Genomic DNA, 26801 nt, shown 5'->3' on the forward strand with positions numbered 1-26801 from the left:
CAGAGAGAAGGACAGAGACGCAAGGAACGTCACACCACTCCAGTCACTGTGATTAGCCACGATTAGCCTCACACACACAAACACATGCTGTGTGTCGAATGAACCAAAACCCAGTGCTCAATAAAGCAAGTTTGGGATTTTTTCTTTAATTGATTTGATTCAATAAGTTCATGCATAAGTACATGCACAAGTACTGTACATGCATTGTGAAAAACTTGCTCCATAATACACCTAAATAAAAGCAGTTAATAAATAACAATACTAAACTTATCTAAAAAGTTTAAAATAACCCAGATCAGCATACAAGGCCGTAATACCACGGAAAGTTTCATTGTTCATTTAAGTTCATTTAGGCTTGTTTAGCAGTCTTACAGACTGAGGGAGAAAACGTTTTTTCTGTCTGCTTGTGCTGGCTTTGAACAATTAATGAACAGAAACGAAGATGACCCACGACGGGTCATCTGGCCATCCAGCTGTTCATCGGGTAATTTAAGCCGAGGTGTGGAGGCTTTGGGTATCCGCCCTGGCTCCCGGGCAGAACAAACCCCCCTTAAGGACCTGTAAAAAAGGTGAGGTTAGAGAGGGATAGGATGAGAATTAGGGTGGGGGGAACGGGTGGCGATAGTGAGAACAGAGAGAGAACCGTGGGTTGGATGGGCCTTTATATACGGGTGTAGGTGACCCGATTGGGGGTGGCTTGATAGGAGGTGGAGGTAGCTGGATTGGAGGTGTGGACCATGAGCTCCATCTGTGGGTCCCTCCCCAGCCTGTAGTCCACGATGACCTCCTTGGTCTTGGGGACATTCATCAGGAGGTGATTCTCTTCACATCACTGCTCCAGGTTGGTCATGTCCTCTCTATACAGTATGCTGCCTCAACATCTCCGGTGATCATTGTGTCATCTGCGAAATTCACAATGGTGTTTGAAGGATGTGGTTTGTTTTTCCCCTATAGTCACTTATAGCCTGGAGTCCACACCATAGGTGCCTCGGATGGTTGGTAATGAGCTTGGACTCCATTTGCTGACTATATTCCCTGACTATTTGCCCGTTTGATGTTTACCCTGAGTGCATACTTTGACTTTTTGTAGTCTACTCCTCCTGAGAACCAGATTGATGGGATACAAGCCGAGTATGGAGAGCTGTCCGTACATCAGCATTCAGATTTTTGTGCACTCCCTGATGTAGCTGGTGACAGTGTTTGTATAGTCATTCAGATTTCCTGCAGCCTTGAACACATCCCAGTCTGTGTGATAAAAACAATCCTGAAAAGGCAGGGAGGAGCAGGATGGAGCGGTGATCGTATTTGCCAAAAATCTGGACGGGGGAGGGCTCTGTAACCATTGCGGAACCATTGCGCGTTCACAGGGCTTTGGGGGAGGCTCTTTGGTTAGAAGGATGCAGCTGGCTATGAGTGTTTCATCATGACATAATCCTTCTTCCTGTTACCTTTCATTATTGTATTTTTCAGTATTCATTTAGTTTGTATTTTGCTATGACAACAAAGGAAGAACTGTCGGTCAGTTGCTCTGTCTCTCCTACATCAATTAACCCGGGTGTTAAACTAGATTGAATATACTATAGTGGCAGTGTCCTGTCCTGTGAAAAACTTGCTCCATAATACTCCTAAATAAAATAAGTTAATAAATAACAATACGAAACTTATCTAAAAAGTTTAAAATAACCCAGATCAGCATACAAGGCCGTAATACCACGGAAAGTTTCATTGTTCATTTAAGTTCATTTAGGCTTGTTTAGCAGTCTTACAGACTGAGGGAGAAAACGTTTTTTTCTGTCTGCTTGTGCTGGCTTTGAACAATTAATGAACAGAAACGAAGATGACCCACGACGGGTCATCTGGCCATCCAGCTGTTCATCGGGTAATTTAAGCCGAGGTGTGGAGGCTTTGGGTATCCGCCCTGGCTCCCGGGCAGAACAAACCCCCCTTAAGGACCTGTAAAAAAGGTGAGGTTAGAGAGGGATAGGATGAGAATTAGGGTGGGGGGAACGGGTGGCGATAGTGAGAACAGAGAGAGAACCGTGGGTTGGATGGGCCTTTATATACGGGTGTAGGTGACCCGATTGGGGGTGGCTTGATAGGAGGTGGAGGTAGCTGGATTGGAGGTGTGGTCCTGCTCCTGAACCATGAGCTCCATCTGTGGGTCCCTCCCCAGCCTGTAGTCCACGATGACCTCCTTGGTCTTGGGCACATTCATCAGGAGGTGATTCTCTTCACATCACTGCTCCAGGTTGGTCATGTCCTCTCTATACAGTATGCTGCCTCAACATCTCCGGTGATCATTGTGTCATCTGCGAAATTCACAATGGTGTTTGAAGGATGTGGTTTGTTTTTCCCCTATAGTCACTTATAGACTGGAGTCCACACCATAGGTGCCTCGGATGGTTGGTAATGAGCTTGGACTCCATTTGCTGACTATATTCCCTGACTATTTGCCCGTTTGAGTCCTGAGAACCAGATTGATGGGATACAAGCCGAGTATGGAGAGCTGTCCGTACATCAGCATCCATGGTTGCTGGTTAGGCAGGATTTTTTCCTCTTGACGACAACGTCCTCTGTGCACTTCCTGATGTAGCTGGTGACAGTGTTTGTATAGTCATTCAGATTTCCTGCAACCTTGAACACATCCCAGTCCGTGTGATAAAAACAATCCTGAAAAGGCAGGGAGGAGCAGGATGGAGCGGTGATCGTATTTGCCAAAAAACTGGACGGGGGAGGGCTCTGTAACCATTGCGGAACCATTGCACGTTCACAGGGCTCTGGGGGAGTCTCTTTGGTTAGAAGGATGCAGCTGGCTATGAGTGTTTCATCATGACATAATCCTTCTTCCTGTTACCATTCATTGGTAACACCAATTCATTGTATTTTTCATTATTCATTTAGTTTGTATTTTGCTATGACAACAAAGGAAGAACTGTCGGTCAGTTGCTCTGTCTCTCCTACATCAATTAACCCGGGTGTTAAGCTAGATTTAATATACTATAGTGGCAGCTTAACTGTTAATTTACTTTTTTATATACCGGTAATTGTCTCCTCTTATGTCCAGATTTTACTGTGTGTGTACAAACTTCGTCCTAACACAAACATTAAATGCCATTGACAATAAATGGACCATTTTGAGTGTTTGTGTAAACACAAACATTGCGTAACACAAACATTGAAGACGATCACAATTTGCGTCCTCACCTTCGTCTTCAATGTTTGTGTTACACAATATTTGTGTTTACACAAACACTCAAAGCTGGCCATTCATTGTCAATGGCATTCAATGTTTGTGTTTGCACAAACACTCAAAGCTGGCCATTCATTGTTAATCGCATTCAATGTTTGTGCACAAACACTCAAAGCTGGCCATTCATTGTCAATGGCATTCAATGTTTAATTGTGTTAAGACAATGTTTACTTTTACACAAACCCTCAAAGCTGGAAATAGGAGGGGGTAGCACCCCTGCAAAAGTACCACATATAAGCCCTCCATGGGTTTCTTTTCTCACCTCCAAATATTTCTCTTTTATTGATGTTACCTTTTTTGTACTGTTTTTATTGTGCGAAATAAACTAAAACTAACTAAAACTAACACTTATGGAGTACTTTCATTACCACAAGCAAGGAAATATCTCTTTTGTTGTGTTTTGGGTCAATTTATTAATGTATGTATTAAGTAGCCATGTAATAAGCGGGATAATGTCTGAGTGGTAATTGTTTATATATAAATTACCTTGAGGCTGATTAACCACCTCCACTACGCGTCGGTGGTTAATCAGCCTGTCAGTGTTTTATCTACTGTATAAACAATGACCACTCAGACATACATTATCCCTTATTTAACATACGATATTCTACCATACAGATTGGACAAAAAAATATTTTATTCATAAAAAAGTTACATAGTGCCATTTTAAGTACAGTACTCAAGTAATACTGGACAACTCACCCCGGTGCTTGTCCGTTTTTCCTCCCGGAATTGTCCCCAGTGAGGGGGATAACTTGTAATATGCTATTGGCTGTATGTATTCTTTTTGGAAAAATATAAAATGATACTCCTATGGAAAGGCTTTATCATTTTACTTCTATTGACCCTATAAACAATTTAGTACATGTAAGGTTTTGCCTACTCAAATGGTACCTCGTCAGATAATCCCCACATAGCCTTCAACAACTTCTGTGAACCGACTTCACTGTAGTAGCCTTTTCATAAATACTTAGGCCGTCTGCTGTCGTGAAAGTTTATAGTTAGAGATATTCAAAGTCCAGCTGCCGTCCAGCCTCTCCCACCCCTTACTGGTGAACATTCCGGGAGGAAAACAGAAAAGGGGCGAGTTGTCCTGTTACCAATGTACTTAGTACACCACTGGTCATATGACATGATATAGAATACATATACATGGTATACATATACATACACTCATATGTACACTTTCAGTAGTTACAGACCCTGCACAACAACTCCACAAGGGTCCATTTAGAACCCCCTCAAGGAACCCTGAGGGTTGCACCTCACTTTGAGAACAACTGGTTTATATATATATATACTGTATATATATAAACTATGTCCAAAATATAAACTTTTCAGTAAAAAACAAAACAAAAACAGTCATAGTTCAGTTTAGACATAGGTATAGTTTATATTATACTATACTATATGTCCAAAATATAAACTTTTCAGTAAAAACAAAACAAAAACAGTCATAGTTTAGTTTAGACATAGGTATAGTTTATATTATACTATACTATATGTCCAAAATATAAACTTTTCAGTAAAAAAACAAATGTGTTTTTAGAACAACACAATACTGCCTCATCAAAGTTGGTATGGTGACTTTTATACTTGAACGTATCCTTAATCCTTATATTATCATCACTTTACCAAATACAGCTCAAGTGGAGTTAGGATGTTTTTGACAACTAATGTGGAGATGATCAATGATGGACAAAACCACTTAACTCCAACTGATCGACAGTTTGAGGATCCATTGGAGTTAGGAGGTTTAGTCAGAAGCACTTTTTTAATATAGGTGTACTATATATATATATATAATTTAACATAAACATAACTTATTAGATATCGAGATATAAGCTGTCCTAAACAAATCATTTTGTCTTGTGTATTTAAAATAAAGTGTGTATGGCGAACTTACCAGTGAAGCGGAACAGCCAAGACTGTGCGTCAGGAGTTTCTGCTGACTGAGTGAAACTGCTCTACTGTTTCACCATAGCACATTAAAGAGGAATTAACTTACGGACTGACTTACTGACACTATCGTCATCGTGGACATCGTGAGCAGAACTCAGGGAGTTTTCATACCTCTACCGTATATGAGCACATATAAAACACACCACATTTCACTTAACCCATTAAGACCTGTGGCCTACAAATAATGTTAAAAAATAGCAGATGTACAAGCTTGGAGCGTGGCACGAAGTGACACACTGTGAGCTTGTATATCTGCTATTTTTGAATAGTCAAGACTCAATACGCAAGAATCCTAAATGACACATGTTTTTTGAAATATATAAAAATATAAATTAAATAAAAAACAGTTTAGAAAAATGTGGAATAGTTTCTGAACATTGTTTAACACCAATCTTCTCCAATGAGGGTCCGTGACACTATTTATCAGCCAATGGGAGGCTCAGAGCAACAGTGTGTCAGCATCCCTTTTCCAACAACACAACACAAGCTAGTATAGATCCCAGGGGCCAGCAAACATCAGTCAAGTTAGTGTAAACTTTGTTGTCAAACTTTTCAATTTTAATGACCTTCATAACTCTGAATGTACAAATGGAGGGGTCCATTTGGTTCCATGTGTATACACTATCAGAGTTACAGACCTGTGAGGGTCCATTTGGTTCCATTTTTACACTCTCACACCCGTAACCGTAAGGGTCCATTTGGTTCCATATGTACACTTTCAGAGTTACAGACCCACAACCACAACTCCACAAGCTTGGTCCATTTAGAACCCCCCCCCCCCCAAGGAACCCTGGGGGTTTCACCTCACTTTGAGAACAACTGGTTTAAACCCATGTGCATGCAGTATGTTGCAAATGAAGAACACTCACAGGGTGATTCATCCGTGTTGCAACAAAAGATTGTCCATAGTTAAAGCGGCACTATGCAACTTTTAGTTTATGAATGCAATTTAATTTAGTCAAATCTGTATAGTAGAGTATGTTAAATCAATATAACTTACACAATCGTAAGTTGTATTTTGTCTCCCTGATCTTATATTGAGACATTTAGATCGTGCCAAAGATTGTGATGGGAGTGGTCTGACAATTATGTCCCTATCCACAGGACCCCTTGGGGTCGTCAGGGACATTCATTAATATAGCATCACAATTTGTTCAACCAATTTAACACTATGCTTATGCCAGTTGAAAATAACAGATCTACAAGGTTACAACACACCACAAAGCACTGCAGAAAAATCTTGAAAAAGTTGGAATTAGCAATAATGTTCCCATTCTCTCACAAAATGCCCTCAAATGGGGGTCCCTCCCTGGCCAAATACACATCAATTGGTGGATCCTTAACATGAAAATGTTTGAGAACCAAACCTTTTTTTTTTTTTTAATGTAATATAAGGACACTAAATCCCTGTATCTGCTCACATCTTATGCAAGCATGTGTCAGAGGATGGGTGCTCTTTCTGATGTGCAATTGTGTGTGTGTGTGTGTGTGTGTGTGTGTGTGTGTGTGTGCGTGCGTGCGTGCGTGCGTGCGTGCGTGCGTGCGTGCGTGCGTGCGTGCGTGCGTGCGTGCGTAATGACTAGTCATTATTAACAGCTTGCAACAGAATCTCATTGAAAAATAAATTACCTTACAGACACATCAGCCTCCCCCATTGCCTCCCCATTGGCTTGCCAAATAGCCAATGGGCAAGAAGTGAAAAGAAGAGAAGAGTTGCATGGAGTTGAATGAGAAGTGTTGAAGTATGAGCAGGCTGATACATGATGAGCTCTGCTCTACAAGCTGATAAAAAGCGCCTTCAATACATTATTTGGCAGTAACAAGATTGTAAGATTACCTTTTTCCAGTAACAATAGTATAACTAATGTCGTTGACGACCAGACAGTAATTGCCCAACTTTATTTAAGTAACCCCAAAACGTTTATTATTACTTGTGCAAGCAGAGCGCGCAAGTACTAGTTTCGCCCAGGACGATGCGTATGCACCGTCCCAGCAAATGACGTAATGACTACTTGTGCCTGATACGGCAGTGGTGCCAGACTACATACATGTCACTAAAACATATCGTCACTACGTCACCATCGAAAACCAATTACACTCTGGCATTGGGACCTTTAATCCACATCTTTATTACGTCATCATTGAGAGCTAGTCATCATTGAGAGCTAGCATATGATGCCAGTTATACCCTGACATCATATGCTGGGACGGTGCATACGCATCAAAAGTAACCACAGTATACCACTAATCAATTTACAAATTACATAAACATACATAGAGGCATTTCCTGTAATCCACCCGACATTGATCGAGATATACGTCACCATCAAAGGCATTGGGTCCTTTAATCCACATCTGTATTACGTCATCATTGAGAGCTAGTCATCATTGAGAGCTAGCTATACCAGTTATACCCTGACGTCATATGCTGGGACAGTGCATACGCATCAAAAGTAACCACAGTATACCGCTAATCAATTTACAAATTACATATACATATACATAGAGGCAACGGCGTCAACTTTGGGAGTGCCTGAGGGCTTGGGCGCCCACTGAAAAAAGAATAAGCCAAATAGCACCCACTGAGATTAAGGCTGAAGATCCCCTCCCCCTGGTCATTTTGTCACGTAGGCACACCCTTACGGTGTTCACAGAACAGGTATTCAAATGCTAATACGGTGGCTTTGTTCCAGTGACCGCACGGTTCATTCACACTCCGTCTCCTGCAGCAACACAACACTAACACAGTCAGCGGCGAGGCTGCTGTCTGTGTAGTGTACCGTCGGCCCGTCTGTAAAGAGCCATGAGTCGGGAGGGGAGGGGAGGGCAGCACCGCCGGCCAATCTCCACACTGACTTGAGACTTGACAAACAGAGCCATCTCAGCCAAAATATCCCAAAACAATGTCCGGGGAACAGAACTGTTCCTTTTCCTCAGACTACTTTTACTTTAATTAAAAGGTAAGATGCAGTGGCTATTATTATTATTATTATTATTATTATTCATGTGGGTCAATACATCATCATCATTGCCCTACTGCACTTGACTTGGCCTATGATGTTTCTTCAGGAAAACACTTGCAACACTTGCGCCTTGTTCATTACTATATGTTTTCAGTAATAATATTAGTAATGCTCGTTGACTAAATGTTTGACACGGGGCAGATTAAACGATGCAGTCTACAATTCATTGTAGACTGCCCGTGTGAACGCACCATAATAGACCCCCAGGTGTGGTTATAATATTCAAATATATCTTCCTGTGTATTTTTAAGGGGTGCTCCTATCCCCAGCTTTGTGCGTCTGTGTGTATGTACCACATTTATGATGATTTGATTGGCTGAGCACAGAATGTGATGTATGATGATAAGAGCGCCTCTTACTTCACACGAAGAAAACCTTTGAGTCAAAAGGCTCAATCAAAATACACCTAATAATCCTGCGTGACTTTGTGTGTAGTAGTCCTGTGTGTAGAGTCCCCGTGACATGAAGTTGTTGACATCAGACATCTTCACGTGTGATTTGTTTTTTAAGATTAACAAGTATTACTACTTTTTTATGAGCCCAACAGATTCCGAGATACTGATATTGTTCGAAAAGATAAGCATACTTTATGGAAAGGTTTAAGACCCACTTGGAGCCAATATCAGTCCAGGTTGAAGTCATAAAAGGGGATCACCACTCCCTCACACCATTTTTTATTTTATATATTGATTTACTCCTTTTTGTTCCCAATTTAGTCGTTATGCCATTTAATTCCATCCCCATTTCTGTGTTGTCACAGCTGTTGTATCCTACTGGCACACCTGGCAGTACAGAGCCTCCACCAGGAGTCCTCCGCCCCAGCCCGTAGGACTATGTGTGGTGACAAATATCCCCACCTCAGCTTCCCTCCCCCAAACACGGATCCATTGTGTTCATAGACACTCGACAAAACCGGATGCACCACGGTGGATTTGAACCAGCAGACGCCATGGTTGTGGGCAGGTATGTTACAACTGTACCACCTCCCCGCTCTTGCCAATTCTGTCATGGTTCGACCAGTCACTATCCTTTAGTCTGAAATAGCCGATCTACTTTTGTGGCTCCCATCACCAGTTCTCTTAACACGTGCACAGATCAGCTCCTTGGACACCCTTTTCCGGTCAGAGGCCAGACCCAGGAAGCACATGAGATCAATAAAGGCGGTGGTGAGATTCATCTTGTAGCCAAACTCGCTGGTGGAATAGTCATAGGGGAACGTGTGGTGGTAATTGTGGAAGCCTTCCCCCACAGCACTGAACGCGACAAAATAGTTCTCCCTAGGGTTGATGGTGTGGTCGTAAGGACGGTTTCCCCACATGTGAGCTGCGCTGTTGACCAACCAGGTTGCATTGAGCACAAGCGTGTATCTCAGGATTCCAGGGACAAAAAATCCCACAGCCAATGATTCACCCCACAGGTACACAGGTATCAACATGGGGACAAGATAGCACATGATTAACACGGAAAGCCCATAGTGCCTTCTCTGAAACATGACCACTTTGTCTGCCTCGAGGTCAGCAAAGTTCAGCTTGCGTCCTTTCTCGACGACGTCGGGATGCTTGCGGACCATGAGCCAGCCGACATGAGCAAAGAAGAACCCCCGCATGGCGTTGTGGGGGTCCGCGTCCGTCTCGGAGTACTTGTGGTGAACGCGGTGGTCGCGGCACCACTCGTAGATGTCATTCTGGAAGGCCATGGAGTGAGCGAGAGCGAGGAAAACCCGCAGAGGAAAGGACGCTTTGTAGGACTTGTGGCTCCAGAGCCTGTGAGCTCCGGCCGTGATGCCGAGACCACTGATGAGGAAGCACACAGTGGTCCAGGCGAGGGTTAAGCCCTTTGCAGAAGGGATGCACAACACTCCGTAAAGCGCTGAGATGTGTAAGGCGGACATCAGGATGATGTTTCTCCAAACCAGCTTCATTGGTGGCTTCGGGCCCTGTTTTTCTTTATAGGTGTCATCAAACACATCGTCAGCCAACGACGTATCTGTCACAATGGCGTCTTTGCTCCGTTGCTTGTTCGTGTCGTGGTCCTTGCTGCCGGTTCCCATATCTGCATTCACGCCCAAACTCAAACTAGATATGTATGTTCGTCAACACGGCAAGAACTCTTGGGTTTCTTTTTCACCTGCAGCCCTTTCTGGACTTAGCCTATTTATATACAGCTGCATAGAGCTGACTCATCATGACACATTGATGACATAATGCCTTACCATATATGGTTGTCAATTCAGATTGAAACCTTCCCAAATATGGAGTAATTTGCGTCAGAGGTAACTGATGTCATAGATGGTCACATGCATTGTGATCCAACCAATAGGCCCATACAGTGTGCTTGAAATGTACTGTAATTCTGCAAACTGTTAATAAATATTTCAATCAATCAATCAATCAATCAATCAAACATAGAGTCTATGTACTGTATGGGCCTATTGGTTGGATCAGTGATGCTCGTTGGTAACAATACAAGTTGGGAATGCATGCAATATAGTACCTGTTGTACCCTGTCTGTCTGTGTTCCTTTTATGTCCATATATGGACATCTCTGTCTGCATGTCTGCCTGTGTCCCTTTTGTTGCTTTTGGCTGAATCGGCGGTTCTGGAAAGCTGATGTTCAAATTTAGGAATATCAGTGGGACAACCGCATATCTGAACAACTACACATCGGGCATCGCAGTCTCTCGAGTCCTCCCTGATGCGCCTGCTGAGATTGAGGGCGGTCGGTCCCACAAATGATGTGCCAATATGGGTATAACGGTCGTATTGACGGTTATGTACAAACCGTCAACCGGGTTTCCATATATGCCTATATTTATGGGCGTAACGGTCAGATCAGTGGTTCTAGATAACCGACTATCGACTATCCGATCAACTTGACTCTGTTCACTCACTCAACTCCCTCTTCTGTATCACAGGCATTTAGGATGGGACCTGGAAACGTCCGAGGAATCAAGGAAGGACCGGGACCCTACCCATAAGGAAGCCCTGTATTAGACTCTGCTGGAGCAGAAGGAAATAAAAGCCACAGACAAGGTCGGAGAAAACCTTTATATTATTGCAGCGCACTACCTGGGAGCGCAGCCTGTTTGTTATACTTTTCACAAAGACTTTATCGTTATGGGCACTCACCTGGTGACATGTCAGTCCTGAGAATAACGTGTCTAAATTGCAGCTACGGATAAATACCATACCTGTCTCGCCATAGACCCCTGTGAGAAGAAGCCCTACTCTAAAGTCCTATTCTAAGCCCTAGCTACATACTCACCTAGCGGTTAAAGCCCTAACTACACTCACCTGCTGGTCCACTGGAGCCGCCGCCGCACCTAAAAAGAACTAACGGAACTCTCTCATCCTCTGCAGTGACAAGGAGACCGTGGAGGACAAGAATCCAATTCTGTTTAATTTGCCTTGTGTTTAAGAATGGACTTACGTTGAGTCTTCTCCTGACCTGCTCCTTTATTTTGGTTAATAAAAACCCTTGAAACTGGTGCATCCTCGTTCTGCCTTGATTATAGGTATCAGACCCTTCAATACATATACAGATTCCGTGCATTTATTGTAAGACTCTGGAACGATGCAAATCGGGAACAATGCAAGTTGTGAATGCATGCACCACCCGGTTTTGAAATACCTGTGTGTCTGTGTCCCTTTTATACCCATGGAGATCTCTGTACCTGTATGTCTGTGTCCTTTTTATGGCCATATATGGACATCCCTTGATTTCATCAGTATATTCCATTATATGGGCGTGCCCATATAATGGAATATATATGGACACGGCCACTATGAGAATCATCTCATAGTGGCCAATCAGAATGCCTGTTGCCTGTTGCCACAAATTTACGTCATATTTGGAGGACATCCTACTATAAATGCGCCACGTCTCTGTCTGCGTGTGTGTGTGCGTGTGTGTAATGCACGTAACTCGAGAACCGTTTGAACCACTGACTTCAAATTCGACACACGCGATCCACACCCCCACAGGGAGTGCAGTGCCCGGTATCGAGTCGGTCGGACCCACGGTTGTCCAGAACCACCACAAAAGGCTCTGGTCAGGCTCTGCCAGTGGGCCGAATTGATTGCCAAGTACACTTTTCACAGTCAGTGTTCCCACTTCTCATAGCCAGGTTGCACTCTTCACACACAGGCACACAGCCACAGAGATCTCCAGCTATGTGCTGTGTCAAATGCATCCAGGCTGACAACAAGCCATCGTTACATAGCCAGGTTCCCAAGTTGCATCGTTCCCAAGTAGGCCGGTGGCCGACTGCGACGGGCACATACAGGTCTAGTTTGACCTAATTTCTCCTTTCATTGTCGATGGCAAATATGAGACGTGTCACGTGTGGGAACAAGATGACGTACATTTTCCCTTCATTGTCAATGGCATTTAATGTTTGTGTTGCGGACATTTTGTGGGGACAAAAGCTGTATATATGCGCCCCTCAAAAAAAAGAACTGGCAACAGTGTTCCAGTGGTGGATAGTAACTAAGTACATTTACTCACTGTGGTTTGTGTTTTTCCCATCAAACCATGTGACTCCCATTGGAATTGCATTGTATAATACATAATAATTAAATAATACATATAATTGCTTATATTGATATTTTTGTGCATGAATTTATATAAAAAATAAAATGTACTTTGAAACTTTCACTTGTCGTGTAATATTTGACCATGCAGGAGTAAAATTATACAGACATGGCATCTGACCTCTTCCCTGATCTTTCACTGTAAATTCATGCTTTTCCTCCATTGCTGTGCCTGATTTGCCTCTGTCTCCACTGATCAAATTGCCAACATTGAGTCTACACTGAAATGCCACCATTGAATTGCCACTCAGGTCTGAAATGACACCATCACACCTGGCAAACAGCCCCTTTTCCCCATGTCGAGGCCACTGCAAATCGGCATTGTTAGGCATGCTGGGCAATGTTTTGTGTTGTGTGTGACATCAGACCAGAGTTCTGGTCAACATAATAATAATAATCTCTCTTGTATATGTTCAGTTGTTCCAGTTCGACCTAGAAACAAGAGATCTGCTACTACGGAGTGAGAGAAACGCAAAGGACACAGAATACAAAATCATAGCTCATCGCAGAATCATAGGGCAAAAGACAACAACTGATTCAATCCCTTGGCCTCCTTGGATTTCACTTCACGTTCCTTCAATGATACATCTTCCAGTCTCACCGTCACAGTCCATGCATAGAAGCAGCTTTGACGACCGACCGCCGCTCCTGGAAGCAGTGGAGACTACTGTGTTATCCTGTCCTGCGGCGTGTACATATGCCTTTACTTCTGAAGACATCCTCATCAAACACATTAAGAAATGCCACAAGGACATCTACTGCCAAATACAGGTGAATGGACAGATCAACTCAACACCCTGTCTGCAAGTAAACAGTTCCTTAACCGGCCAGAAACAAGGAGCCACAGACCTACCAAGATCTTACAGTCAAAAGGAACATTGTCAAAAGAAACAGACTTTGACTCAACCTCTGCTAAATAAACAGACTGTAACTCAACCAGAAGACATACAGGAACACCCGCTAGAGAAACGGACTAAGACATTAATTCAACCAGAAGACGTAAAGGTACCTCGTCTAGAGAAACGGACTAAGACTTTAACTCAACCAGAAGAAGTAAAGAAACCTCAGCTAGAGAAACAGACTAAGGCTTTAACTCAACCAGAAGAAGTAAAGAAACCTTTGCTAGAAAAACGGACTAAGACTTTAACTCAACCAGAAGACGAAAATGAACCTCGGCTAAAGAAACAGACTAAGACTTTAACTAAACCAGGAGAAGTAAAGAAACCTAAGCTGAAGAAACAGATTGAAAAATTGAAGAGGCAACACCAGTGTCTCCACACTGGAGAAAAGTCTACTGACAATAATGTGGCAGGTGAAGAACTCCCAGACTCCCAGACTAAGAGTTTTGATGATTTGAAGAGGCAACACCACCGTCTTCAAACTTGGGAAAAGTCATCCACTGACAATAATGTGACAGTTGAAGAACCCTCAGACTCCCAGACTAAGGTTTTCGGCTCTTTTTGTGAAATTGGCTTATCGTCTCGACAACTCAATAGCCACAAAAAGAGCCACCACAAGAATGCAGAGATCTCCTCCTCAGCAGCCTGTCAGCAAATTACCAAAACCGAAACCATCAGCACACATGGAAACACAGACAAACCAAGAATCCACGACTGTGTGACTGAAGAGATTTTAACTCAACCAGGAGACAGAAAGACACAGTTGATGCCTTACACCGGAAATGAACCCCACATCTGTGAGCCATGTGACAAGAACGCACCACAGCATATCCGCTCTGGCGGGAAATCTTCCTCTGAAAACCCCCTGGAAGAAAGTAGGTCCCGGTCTCCGAAGACTCCAGGTTCTATCCACTGTCCCGATTGTACATACGCCTTCTCAACTACGGTCCATTACTATAAACACATGAAGAGGTCCCACAATGACCTTTACATCCAAAAGCTGAGGAGCGGAGAGATCACCATCGACGCCTGTCAAGACATCCCTTCAACCCGCCTGAAACATGGAGCCACAGACCAAAAGATCAAGACTTTAACCCCACCAGAAGTAAAGACAAATCAGCTGTCTAACACTGGACTCAGCACATCGCCTCCTCGGTTCGAACATAGCTGGAACACAGCTAGTAGCTCTTTGACCAGCCAGAAACGTGGATACACAGACCAACAGAGCAAGACTGTAACTTATCCAAAAGTAGTTCCGGACGTCCGGTGGCAGTGCCGGACAACCCCTGATCAAACCGACTTCCCACTTTGTCAGCCAGAGATATGCATGACTGCAACTCATCCAAAACAAAATATTCTTCAGGTGAAAACCTGCTGCTGTAAACACTGTAACAAGAGTCCTGGAAAGTTTCGTAACCTGAACGCACGGAAGCTTATCCACACTGAAAAAAAAGCTTCCTCTGGTAACAGGGTAACTGGCGATGAACCTCTGTCCCTGCTTCCCCATGAGTGTTCCTACTCCTCCTCTCAGGCACATCAGCTGTCTTATACTGGAAAGAACCCCCATGTGTATAAACACTGTGACAAGAGTTCCGGCAATTTACGTGCCCCGAACACAGACCATCATGTCCACACTGTGGGAAATGCTTCCATTGTCAACAGAGCAACGGGTGGCGCACCTCGGCCCCAGTATTTCCGTGAGTGTCCACACACCTCCTCTAAGTCCTGGGTAGATATACTGTGTTCAGATTTGATCACTTGAAGTGTCAAGTTGAACTTTTAAAGGAGGCTCACTGCTCTGGTAGTTAGAAGTAATCAATGTAGTCTATACTGAGAACTATTGGTGGTGTTTGACGGATTTCGTAATAGGAGGATTTCTTTTTTCCCTTTTTTGTCCCCTATGTGTTGTGTTGCAAACATGTTTTATGAATCAGTAATAATCAGATTGATTCTCTTGAGCCATCAACATTCATGCAGGTACAATCAACAAAATGTTGGTGGGACATGTTCCAGAAGAGATACAATAGAAAAACTAGATACTAGTAATGCCTACAGACCCAAGCATGTGTGGAGGGAGTGGAGTGGAGAGACCGAGTAGCAATAGAGAGGCGCCCAGTCTGACTCGGTTGTCCTCCTCCTCCAACAGCCTGCCCGTAAAAATAATAATCACACTCGTGTCTGGAGTGAGGGGTGCCCACTGTGGCTGCACATGATGTCACGGGGGCATTTATTCATTGAAGATTCACTGCCACTATATACGAGACATATAACATTATGTCGTAACATAACATATTATGTTACGAGATATCAATGCAGTGTTATTGTATAAATATTATATAAAACAAAACCAGCCACTTATATTATGATGCCATTTATATTATGATGTCTCACGTCGTCATTTAGTGCTCTAAACAAACATTATCTGGCATATGATATGACATATGACATAATATCAAAAGTGCATTGATGTACAGTATATAGCGATGTCTTCCATCGTACAAGTAACATTTTGAGCAACTGCTTTGAATGCAGTTCTTGTTTTATTTTATTTTGTGCATTTTTCTTCAGTCAAACTTAACGGGTGTATCGCTGAGTTCCCACGGAAGTGAACTGACCCCGAAAAGGTTTAGTGCCAGGGACGCCCAGAAGAGATGATTTGTGAAATAAACATTTTCATTATTAAAAATGTTCCAAACAGTTTGGATACTTTTTGAATAGGCAACGTTATAGTGCTTAAATTAAAGATCTGTTCTCCCATAACATACGGTCAATTTAATGTATTATCACACGATACGGAAACTGTTGTTGTGTCCTTGTTTGTTTATTTGATTGTTAATGTGTATTACATGATGCACCTCCCTCTCTCCCTTTCTGTCAGTCTCGTTCTCGAACAATCAAGATGGCTCCCGTTTATATAGGCTCAATAGGCACAAACGTTATGTAAATCTTAGCCAATCACATCGCAAAACAAAGGGATGATGATGATGACTGGTTAAAGGCTTGTTGGGCTGAGGACAGGGGGGGTGATGGGTGTTTGTTGGGCTGAAGGGGAGGGTTGTTGGGTGTTTGCTGGGCTTAGTATAGGGGGATAGGAGCACCATATAGTAGGAAAGGCGGGTCGGGGGCATGAGGGACAAGAAGGGCTGGAGGGGCAGAAGGCTGAAGGTGAACGAGGGGGGGGTAGGGGGGTTTGGAGAGAGTAGAGGCATGGGGCTACTAATAAACTAATTTGGATGGGGTGAGAACATGGGGGCTGTGGAGGAATGGAGGTCGCGGAGGGCGATTGACAACCCCCCGCAATCAACGGTCCTGGGCTGGTGGAAGGAAGCAGAGTGGCTAAATCAGTGTCCTTACCCTGGAGAATCTGTAGACATACTGACGCTGCAACAGGAATAGGGTTGGTGGCGATGGCTGTACTGTAGGTTGTACGGGTGCAGGCAGGGCTGAAGTGAGTGAAAGGAAGGGGCTGGTTTCCTGGTTGCTTTTCTGCCGGGGGCGGGCTCTGTCGGCGCAACCAACGTGCCTCCGGGTCTGACGTCACCTACGTGCGATGGACGAGGAGGGGAGGAGGACACCAACAGAGCAGATTTTATAGCAGTTTTAAATAATGTGGATTTAGTGACAGCACGTCAACATGTTTTGCTCTTAGGGCTTTTCGTAGGCCGGCTATGCGGTCCAATCATGAATGTTAACATGGAGCCCGCCAGGAACATATAAAACGTAGGGTTAAATTAGTACCCTACTGCGCCAAACCCGGAATTCTCGTTTTAACAGTGATGTATTCTTTAATCCATGTTTTAATCCGATCGCATCGTTAGCTACTATTGCTAACACCACAACATCAAGTGGGACACTGGCCGCGGCCATTTTGAAGATGCGCACGCATCCACTTCCATTGTAAGCTCTGTATCTCAGAAAGGACATTGAGGGGGGCATTTATGGTGAATACAAGGGTTTTCAACGGGCTGTAGCAGGCGGGCTCTTCAAAGTAAGTGTTACGCGCGATAAAACCTTGGCAATACGCTATCGAGGGATCAATTAATGCTGCCGTGAATTGGGTTGAGTCGTTTCAAGTAGTAAGTAAGTATTTTGGGGGTTACCATTTCAAATATGATTATTTTAAGGGGTTGCTTTCCTAATCCTAACATAATCTCTTAACTAATAATCACACCCGTGTGAATTATCACATTCCGGCCAATCAGAATTTGCGTCCTCGCCTTCGTCTTCAATGTTTGTGTTACGCAATGTTTGTGTTTACATGGACACTCAAAATTGTCCATTCATTGTCAATGGCATTTCATGTTTGTGTAGGACAAAGTTTGTGCACATACACCAAAAGCTGGTCATAGGAGGGGCTATCACCCTTCAATAATTCTAGAGATTGCATCCTCAGAATGTGCTTAAACGGGCCGGGGAATAAAGATGTACATGGCGTCACAGGCTTGCAGGAAAACACCCCGGGAATAAAGATGTACAGTGGTTTTCAACCTTTTTTATATCAAGGCCCATTATTTATTCGGCATTTGAGCCATGGACCACCATTTGATGGGATTTAGTCTCCCAGACCCTAAACTAAAGATTTATTTTTATTTGTATTGATGGCTAAGATTTTGTTCACAATTCCATGCTGTTCTGATGTGGTAGGCCTACCATATAGGAGGGAAAACAGGCAAACATTGATCAAACTAAGAATTATTTTACATGCTCTAATTGTGTAGACTTCTTGTAAATTAAGTAGCCTAATGCAGGTGTTTAACATTAATTTAACTCTTGCGTGTGTAAAATGAAACCAAATGGAATTGGTTTCATTTTTCAATCTCAAGAGTTAAAGATCTATGAGGGACCACCAGGAACCTCCTCAAGTACCACTGGTGGTCACCGGACCACTGGTTGAAAACCACTGTACTATAGCACTCGGTGGTGATGTATTGACTCACATTGTAGCTGTCATCAGGATTAAAAGCTGCCTTCAGAATTAAAAGTTAAATTTTATAAATAAGTACATAAAGTTAAGAAGTTCATAATGTTTTTGTTTCATGTCAATTTCATGTTTCTATGTTTCTCTACTTTGTTTCAATGTGTATTGAGGTGATTTTATGTTGATTGGTTGATTAAGGTCACAGTAACCTCTGAACAGCTGAAGCCTGATCTGTTGATGAGCAAGGGTGGTTTCGATCACTGTTAATTAGCAGAGCAGGGCAGAGCCAGTTCATTCTGAGAAGAGAGCTTCAGCGTGCAACAGCTAAAGTGCATTGCTGCTGCCATATGTAGATCGGCTGTTTTAAGAGTCCAGCTCAAATTATATCAGTTAAAGTCAAGATACTGATACTGAGGAGATTTCCCCCGTTTATTCCCCCCAAAGTGGATGCGGCCAATGAGGTATATTTGTTACATTTGTTTGTTTGTATATTGTAACTTGTGTTGTTCATCATTATTGTTCTCTATGAGAATATTGTACTGAATGTATATTGTCTTTTATGTTTATTCAGTTCTCACGGCATTTGGCATACGCTAATAAATGTCTACAACAAAAGAACGCCTTGTGATCGTATCTATCTACCGGAGGGGGCTACACACATGATGTCACAGCTCCCTCCCTCTGTTTGAAGAAACGGTGCAGGGCTCGAGTACGCAGGGAGGCTCTCGTTATGCCCAAACATGGAGATGGCTGGTGTAATTTTGCTGACGTCATAAACGGATGACATCACCGACTGGCCTCTCTTAGTGGGCATTGCGGACATTCACTCCATGGCTGCGGGTAGTTTGAAGCTAGTATATCACGGAGGTGCAGAAAAATGACCATGATCAAAGCCCTGATCAGTTTGTCTTTTGGAAGTGCCCTGGGCCTCACGTTCCTCATGCTGGGCTGCATGTACCACACCTACTGGCCCCTGCTGCTCCTCGTCTTCTACGCCTTGTCGCCGGTCCCATACTGCATCTCGCAGAGGACGGTGGATCACGACACGGACGTCCCCAGTAACGCATGCAGAGAACTGGCCATGTTCTTCACCACAGGGATCGTGATCTCCGCCTTCAGCCTGCCCACTGTTTTGGCCAGAGCCGGCGTCATCACCTGGGGGTCCTTTGCACTTCTGCTGACAGGGAACATCGTCATCTTCTTGACCACACTGGGGTTCCTTTACGTCTTCGGCTCCGAGGAGGAAGACCAAATAGTGTTGTAGTCGAGGCCACCTAAAGCGAGTCTAAGTCTAGACCAAGTCCGAGAGGTGTTGAGTCAAAGTCAAGACCGAGTGTGGGAGGGGGTCGAGTCCGAGTCGAGTCATTCCAAAACCTACACGGGTTGTGTAAGGACGCGCTGTGATTGGCCAGTCGCTGTGATTGACAGCCTAAACCTATCCCTAACCCCCCCATATAGGCACGGCCGCCGGTCTGCATTTTGGTTTATAAACAGCGGTTTTGGTTTATAAACACTGTACACTAGTTGCGATTTGTGAACTTACCTGTCCCGATTGTGAATAGAGCAGCAGCATCCGCAGCTCAGCGCAGTCGGTACTCGGGAGAGCCCTCTGCACACTGGCTACTTCTGACTTCCTTCACGTTATTAGCCTACACTCCACCAGAGCTGTGGGAGACGGGCCATGTGTGCCTATGGTGTGTGCTGCCGCCACCAGGCTCCGCCAATCTTTGGTAAACTCAACTGTCATTGCATCTCTGTATGTAGGCCTATTTATAATTTAACTTTACCAACAGCACAGGTGGGCAGCCGTGTGCCCCAAATGCCTCTGGGCCCCAATGCAGTTGCGTTGTTTGCGTCACGCGAGACGAGTCGAATCAGATACAAAAAGCAATCTTGATCTGAAACACTGCAATTATATTTGACTGGAAAAGCTAAAAATTAGGTTTACTTCAGGCTGGTCAGTTCTATTATGCCTGGCCTACTACAATGAACTCTTCAAAAAGTATGCATGCATGCATGTTATATCCCAAACTTGACCACAAGAGCAGGCAGGCTCTTGTAGCTTGGAGCTTATCAATTCTGTTTCCTAACGGTTCCCTATTTCAGTTTTTGTAAAAATTTTATAAAATAACAGACTATAATATCCAGTCTATAAAATATAGGATGTAATATTGATGGCCAGACCATGCACAGACCGGCCTAAATCAATTACAAAAATAATAAAATCACACTTGTGTGAAGTGAGGGGCGCTCATCATCGTACATAATCATGATAATTAGGTAATATAGACACTTATGCCTATTTGCTTTCCTATTTCCTATGTAAATTCTCCATTCATTGTCAATGGGAATATAATGTTTGTGTAGGATGAAGAACACACTAATAGCTGCATAATGTGCATATATCTGCAAGCAGCGATAACGGGCCAAGCAATTAAAAGAACGATATGCAAATTGCAATACGCACAATAAGCCATAGAAACATAGAACATTGAGAGAAAGAAGACCATAAAATGCTATTTTGCTTCCTAAACATATCTTCTTTCAAACTAATGCAAAATAAACATTCAAAATATTGTATTAACCTGGCCAAATTCGTCGAAGCATGGCTGCCTCTGGCGCCTCATATAGGGGATGAGTGGTCAAATGTTATGTGTATTGGAATGACCGAGGAGGCCAGTTAGTCGACACACCAATGAGGAGGTATAGGGGGCAGACTTACATAATCTAAAAGATGATGGTGGCAGCTATATTGTGATGTCTAATATACTCAATTTGATGTGAAACTGTAAATAAGTACTTACCGTATGATTTTTATATACTTTCTGTCCTTATGCCCCTTTGGCATATGTATTTTATGATTTGCATATACTTTTTGTTTTTGTCCTGTTATTGTACTGTCAACCCATTTGGGATTATGGTTGATCTTATGAATGTTTTATAGATCTTGATTTAAACCCCCAGAGAAGTGTTTAATAGAGAGAGAAAAAAAGAAAAAAAAAACTGTTACAGAAGGGGGTTCCCGCCCATAATGGGTTATGTGTCGTATGTTGTGTCCATGTGTCATAAGTTCATGTATTGTCCATGTCTTTTTCTGCTTAATAAAAATATTGAAACACACAAAATATTGTATTTATGTTTATTTTGTAATAGATTTCACCTAAATTGACCAAAACTGTTACTAATGGCTGATAGTTCACATTTGCGTGTTTGAACAAACTGATCAGATAATTGATTTGTCCTAATTGTGCGGGGACAGGGCTTAAAATCTTTAGCGATTCAATGAATCAGGTGTTCTGCAGCGCTTTGCATCTGAAGTGCACTCTCTGCACAAGTGATCAATACCACAAAAGTGTATACAGTATGTCAGCCGGCAGACATTATTATTTTTATTATTATTTGTGTCCTTTAAACTCTAATTATACTTACTATGTGTAATATTGCTTTGCTGTGGTTTGTTTTGATTTATTATTTACTTTGTATGTTGTGACCTTTTTCTTTATACATGTTGTTATCCTGAGTTGTTGTGCTGTTGATTTGTGTTATGTTATTAATGATCTGCCCTGCGTTCTCCAGTGACACTTCAGAAGTCACGTGACATTTAGCCATTAGACAAGCTTATAGCTGAGTATGAGAGACTGACGTGCGAGAGACGTTTGCCAATCACCATGCACGCACGCCAGACAGCGCCAATGGTGTTTTAATATCTTTATTTTATATCCGACGCACCACACTTTAACCGTGCATGTGCCCCCCGCCACATTTGCCACATATACATCCACGCGTATCCACGATGAAACCAGGACTGATGTGGCATTTGATGTGAATGTGTGCATGGTGCTCTTGACTTAGACCATGAGTTGGGACTGGGATATGCAGCCCTCAGGAAAATAACAAAAAAGTGTCAGGGATAGAAATACGATCGAGAAGAAGAAATCTTTCAGTTTGTGTTAATGTAATACATTATAATTTAGAAGGAATTGGATGAAATAATGACCCACCACAAAAAGTGCAGAATCAATTTGAGCATTTTTTTAATATCGTAAAATATTGGAAGCTCCCATTGTTTTTAGCCGACACTTATTTAGTACAGTTCGGTGTGCAGCGAGGATCTTCTGAAATGAGTGTCAGGAGATTATGTGTCACATGTCAGTTCCATCAGTTCACAGCACCTACCATTGACTAGCAAGCTATCTATTCTAAATTTAAGAAAAGCTGTCTGTCTGTACACTCCTTAGCACAGAGCAAGACTGCTGCTAGCTTAGGCGGCCATCTCAAAACGCCACGACGTACGGCAACTGCTTTTCAACTGCTTTTCTATAGTGTTGTGTTTTTTTATTATGTTTTAGTGAATATTTATAAGCAATTGATGTTTTAGTGAACCTTTATAAGCATAAAGGTGGGCACAAAAGTACTCCTATTACTAAGTAAATGTAGCAAATCACAGCACTGCACTGTTTTCATCTACAAATTGCAATTTTGTTTGCAATCATTACTTTGTTTTAAACATTCCCACTGTTAAATCTGAAATGGACTACCTTTCACTACTCTGTCCCACATAATTATGTGGAACTACAATCAGTTTTAAAATGGGAGAATTTATTTTCACAGTTTGTGAAAACGCTGAGATCTGTTTGCACAAATGTCTGTTTATTGTCTTGTAATTTGTTTTGTTTAATGTTATGCTATATTTACTGTAATCATGGGAAATAGACCAAGCTCTCTCAGTCTCAATTGACCTGCCTAAATAAATAATAGTGAAGTCGCTTAATTTGGTTTTATCCGGTAAAAATAATGCTGCTTACTAAGTTAACATCAATCAAGTAGGTCTATATCCATATATTAATACCCAGAATATATATTATTATTGCATTTCTGCTTCTATGTCTTGGTGGCACCGCGACCCATGATGGACTTCTTAGTGTTTCTCTCAGGTTTTAAAAGAATTAGATAACACTTTGGTCCAAACAGTGCCCCTAAAAGGCCGAAACTAGATGCTAAAATAGCAAATACCTCCACTACATCTGCATATTTTCCCGGAGAGCTGATATATGCTGGGATGAAGGCTGTCCACACGGCACAGAAGATCAACATGCTGAAAGTGATTAACTTGGCTTCATTGAAGTTATCTGGAAGATTCCTTGCCAAGAATGCTAAGAGGAAGCTGAGGAGTGCCAGTAAGCCAATATAACCTAGTAGTACTGCAAATCCAACTGTTGATCCCACCTCACACTCATAGACTATCTTATCACTGTGGTATTGTGTGTTTTTATGGGGAGTTGGTGAGGCAGACACAAGCCAGACTGTGCAGATTATTGCCTGGATGGAAGTAAGAGCCAGAACTGTTCCTCTCTGCTGCATAGCACCAAACCACTTCATAATGCCTGCACCCCCAGGCTTGGAGGCCTTGAACACGGCCAACACCACCACAGTCTTTACCAGGATGCATGAGACACACAGCACAAAGCTGATACCAAATAATGCGTGTCTCAACTGACAAGTCCAGAGCCTGGGATGTCCAATGAACATAAGTGAGCACAGGAAACACAGTTTGAGTGACATCAAAAGTTGGAAGCTCAGTTCTGAGTTGTTGGCGCGTACCATGGGTGTGTCACGATGATAGACGAAGACGCCCATGACAATGGCACACATAATTGTGCCTAGTACTGAGATGGTTGTCAAGGAGATCCCCAGGGCCTCGTGGAAGGAAAGGAATTCCAGGCTCTTAGGGACACAGTTGTCGCGCTGGATACTGGACCAGAAGTCCTCTGGACAACTGGTGCACTCTGTAGAATCTAACAACAAGAGCAAGATTAAAGAGACAGAGAAGAACAACATAATATCATAACCTACCTACTACTACATAATGTAAATCTACCAGTCTCATTGCTTATTTCTCCCTCAGAGCAAGCAATGCAGTCAAAGCAGCAGACAGGTTCTCCTTTCCTTCTGGCCACACGGGTTCCAGGGGAACAGCTCTCACTGCACACTGACCGAGGAGGCTACAGAGGAAATTGAATCAGTCTCAGTCTGAACTAAATTACATTAAAATGATGAGCTCGACATTAGCCATTTTAGAAAGCCAAAGTGACCTTTGTAGATTCAAAGTTCCAGAAGATTTTGTCTTCATCAAGGATGAGTTCTTCATCTCCAGAGGCTGATTTCTTGACCACACCTACATTCTGAACCTTTGTGCTTCCATCAGGAAGCCACACCCAGTTCAATACATCATAGATTGGTAAAGCGTCACCTTTGTCATCAAATGATACATCATCACCAAACGATGTGGTGAAGTTGACCTTTTCCAGGTAATACACAAGCTAGAAATGGTGGAGATTGAGACTTAAAATAAATAAAATACTTCATACAATATGCACTATAGTAACACCACCACAACAACAACAACAACAACAACAACTATTATTATTATTATTATTATTATTATTATTATTATTATTATTATTATAGTCTAATAATATTTTTCCCCTTCTTCTTTTCCCTGTCATTTTCCCATTTATTTCACCAATGCCATATTTACACATGTATTTATTTTTTAAATCAAATTAGGAACATTAACAGGTCAACTGTGAATTAATATCCCACCTGCCATGGCTGTATTGTCTGCAAACTGGCACAGCTGTGCCTAACGAAAGGCCCTCTTCCTGACACACAATGCAACATGTCATGGAGGGCATGGGCCAGAGCATACACAGCCTTGTACACATTATACTCTCCCCTGAGGTCAGACACATCCAGAAGTTCAGTTTCTGCTGTTCCTAGGTCCTCTCGTCCAGTACACACCCTTCCTCCAGCATCCACCCAGTCAGATGGAAGAGGTGAAAATGTACACTGAAATGTGTGCTCCCAAAACTGCCTCACCTGAAGAAACACAAGATATAGTCAGGATTACCCTGTCACATGCCCATACATGTGCATGACATCGGGGACCCCCGGAGACCTCCACATATGGGCATACTGGTCAGATCAGCTGTGCTACTCTACTCATGGGACATGGTATTAATACCATGTCCCATCCGGAGTACCCATTGTACCTGTCTATATGGAAAGCCCTGATGTCATCAGTATTTTATGACCAAAGAATTCCCCATACATGGGCATACGTATATCGGTGGGATCAGCACTTCTGGACAACTGGATATCCATACATGCATCTTAATGGGGATTTGTTTTTCCACATTAATTAATTTGTGAATATCACTTTGAAATTGCAACTTAAAATACAATATAAACAAAATACATACTATGGTATTTCCATGGACACTGTCAGGATCATCATTGTCAGGATGTATTTTCAACAAGAAGTGCTTGAGACCTGGTATCTCTCCATGATGGATGTCAACACCCAGGGTGCCTCTGAGGTACGGCATGTAGCGAGGAGTAGGGAGAATAGGATCTGTTGTCCAGCCCACACCAGCCAACCATTGCAGACCTGTCACATTCTGCTTTACCACCTGTTGTTGTGTGTGTGTGTGTGTGTGTGTGTGTGTGTGTGTGTGTGTGTGTGTGTGTGTGTGTGTGTGTGTGTGTGTGTGTGTGTGTGTGTAAACATATTTAAAATATATATAAGTTTAAAATAGCAATTTTGCCAATAACCATTACTGATACCATTATTTATTTAGTTAGTTTTTGTTGGTGTTATTATTTCCCCATTTTGTGCCAGGGAAACAAATAAATCTTCATTATAAAACTATTATAACTGTTCAGAATCTTTAGCTTGGTAGGCTGCAGATAACCAACACACCAACATAACCAGCACAAAATGTATGCTCAACAAGAGATAACTAGAAAAAGTGCCCTTCTGGGCACAGGTCTCCACCAGGAGGATATGACTGTGTGAGATGTTTGGCAAAATGTTTAGGAGTAATATAAACATGTTTGCCTTTGATGGCAATTGGATGATTTGAGGATTTTTGTTCCAAAAATGTGTTTTGCAAAAATCCACCTGTTGGTGGCGCTATAACAGGCCAATGTGAAAAGGGTGGTATATATTCCTCAGCCTAGTAAGAAAATGTGTGAAAAATTTGACGTAAATTGCATGCTGCGTTCATGATTTGAGCCTTTTGTTCAAAACGGGGCAATCTTGCAAACTGTGAAAGCCAATTATAGCAATTGGAATATGAAATATCGGACAGATCC

The 26801-nt window shown here is 42.6% G+C and overlaps 2 protein-coding genes across 2 annotated transcripts; one reads left to right on the top strand and one right to left on the bottom strand.

The window, feature by feature from the left end:
- Positions 1-9265: 9265 nt before the first annotated feature.
- On the bottom strand, positions 9266-10285 carry LOC306943054 (acyl-CoA desaturase-like; the record flags this gene model as incomplete). The annotated part of the gene is made up of 1 exon (XM_079529259.1): positions 9266-10285. One exon carries the CDS (start codon positions 10283-10285, stop codon positions 9266-9268), a length of 1020 nt encoding a protein of 339 aa, XP_079385385.1.
- Positions 10286-19521: 9236 nt separating this feature from the next.
- On the top strand, positions 19522-19908 carry LOC306943055 (leptin receptor overlapping transcript-like 1; the record flags this gene model as incomplete). The annotated part of the gene is made up of 1 exon (XM_079529260.1): positions 19522-19908. One exon carries the CDS (start codon positions 19522-19524, stop codon positions 19906-19908), a length of 387 nt encoding a protein of 128 aa, XP_079385386.1.
- Between the last annotated feature and the right edge of the window lie 6893 nt (positions 19909-26801).

The sequence above is a fragment of the Electrona antarctica genome, assembly GCF_951216825.1.
Source record: "Electrona antarctica genome assembly, chromosome: 19".
In the NCBI taxonomy this organism is placed as follows: domain Eukaryota; kingdom Metazoa; phylum Chordata; class Actinopteri; order Myctophiformes; family Myctophidae; genus Electrona; species Electrona antarctica.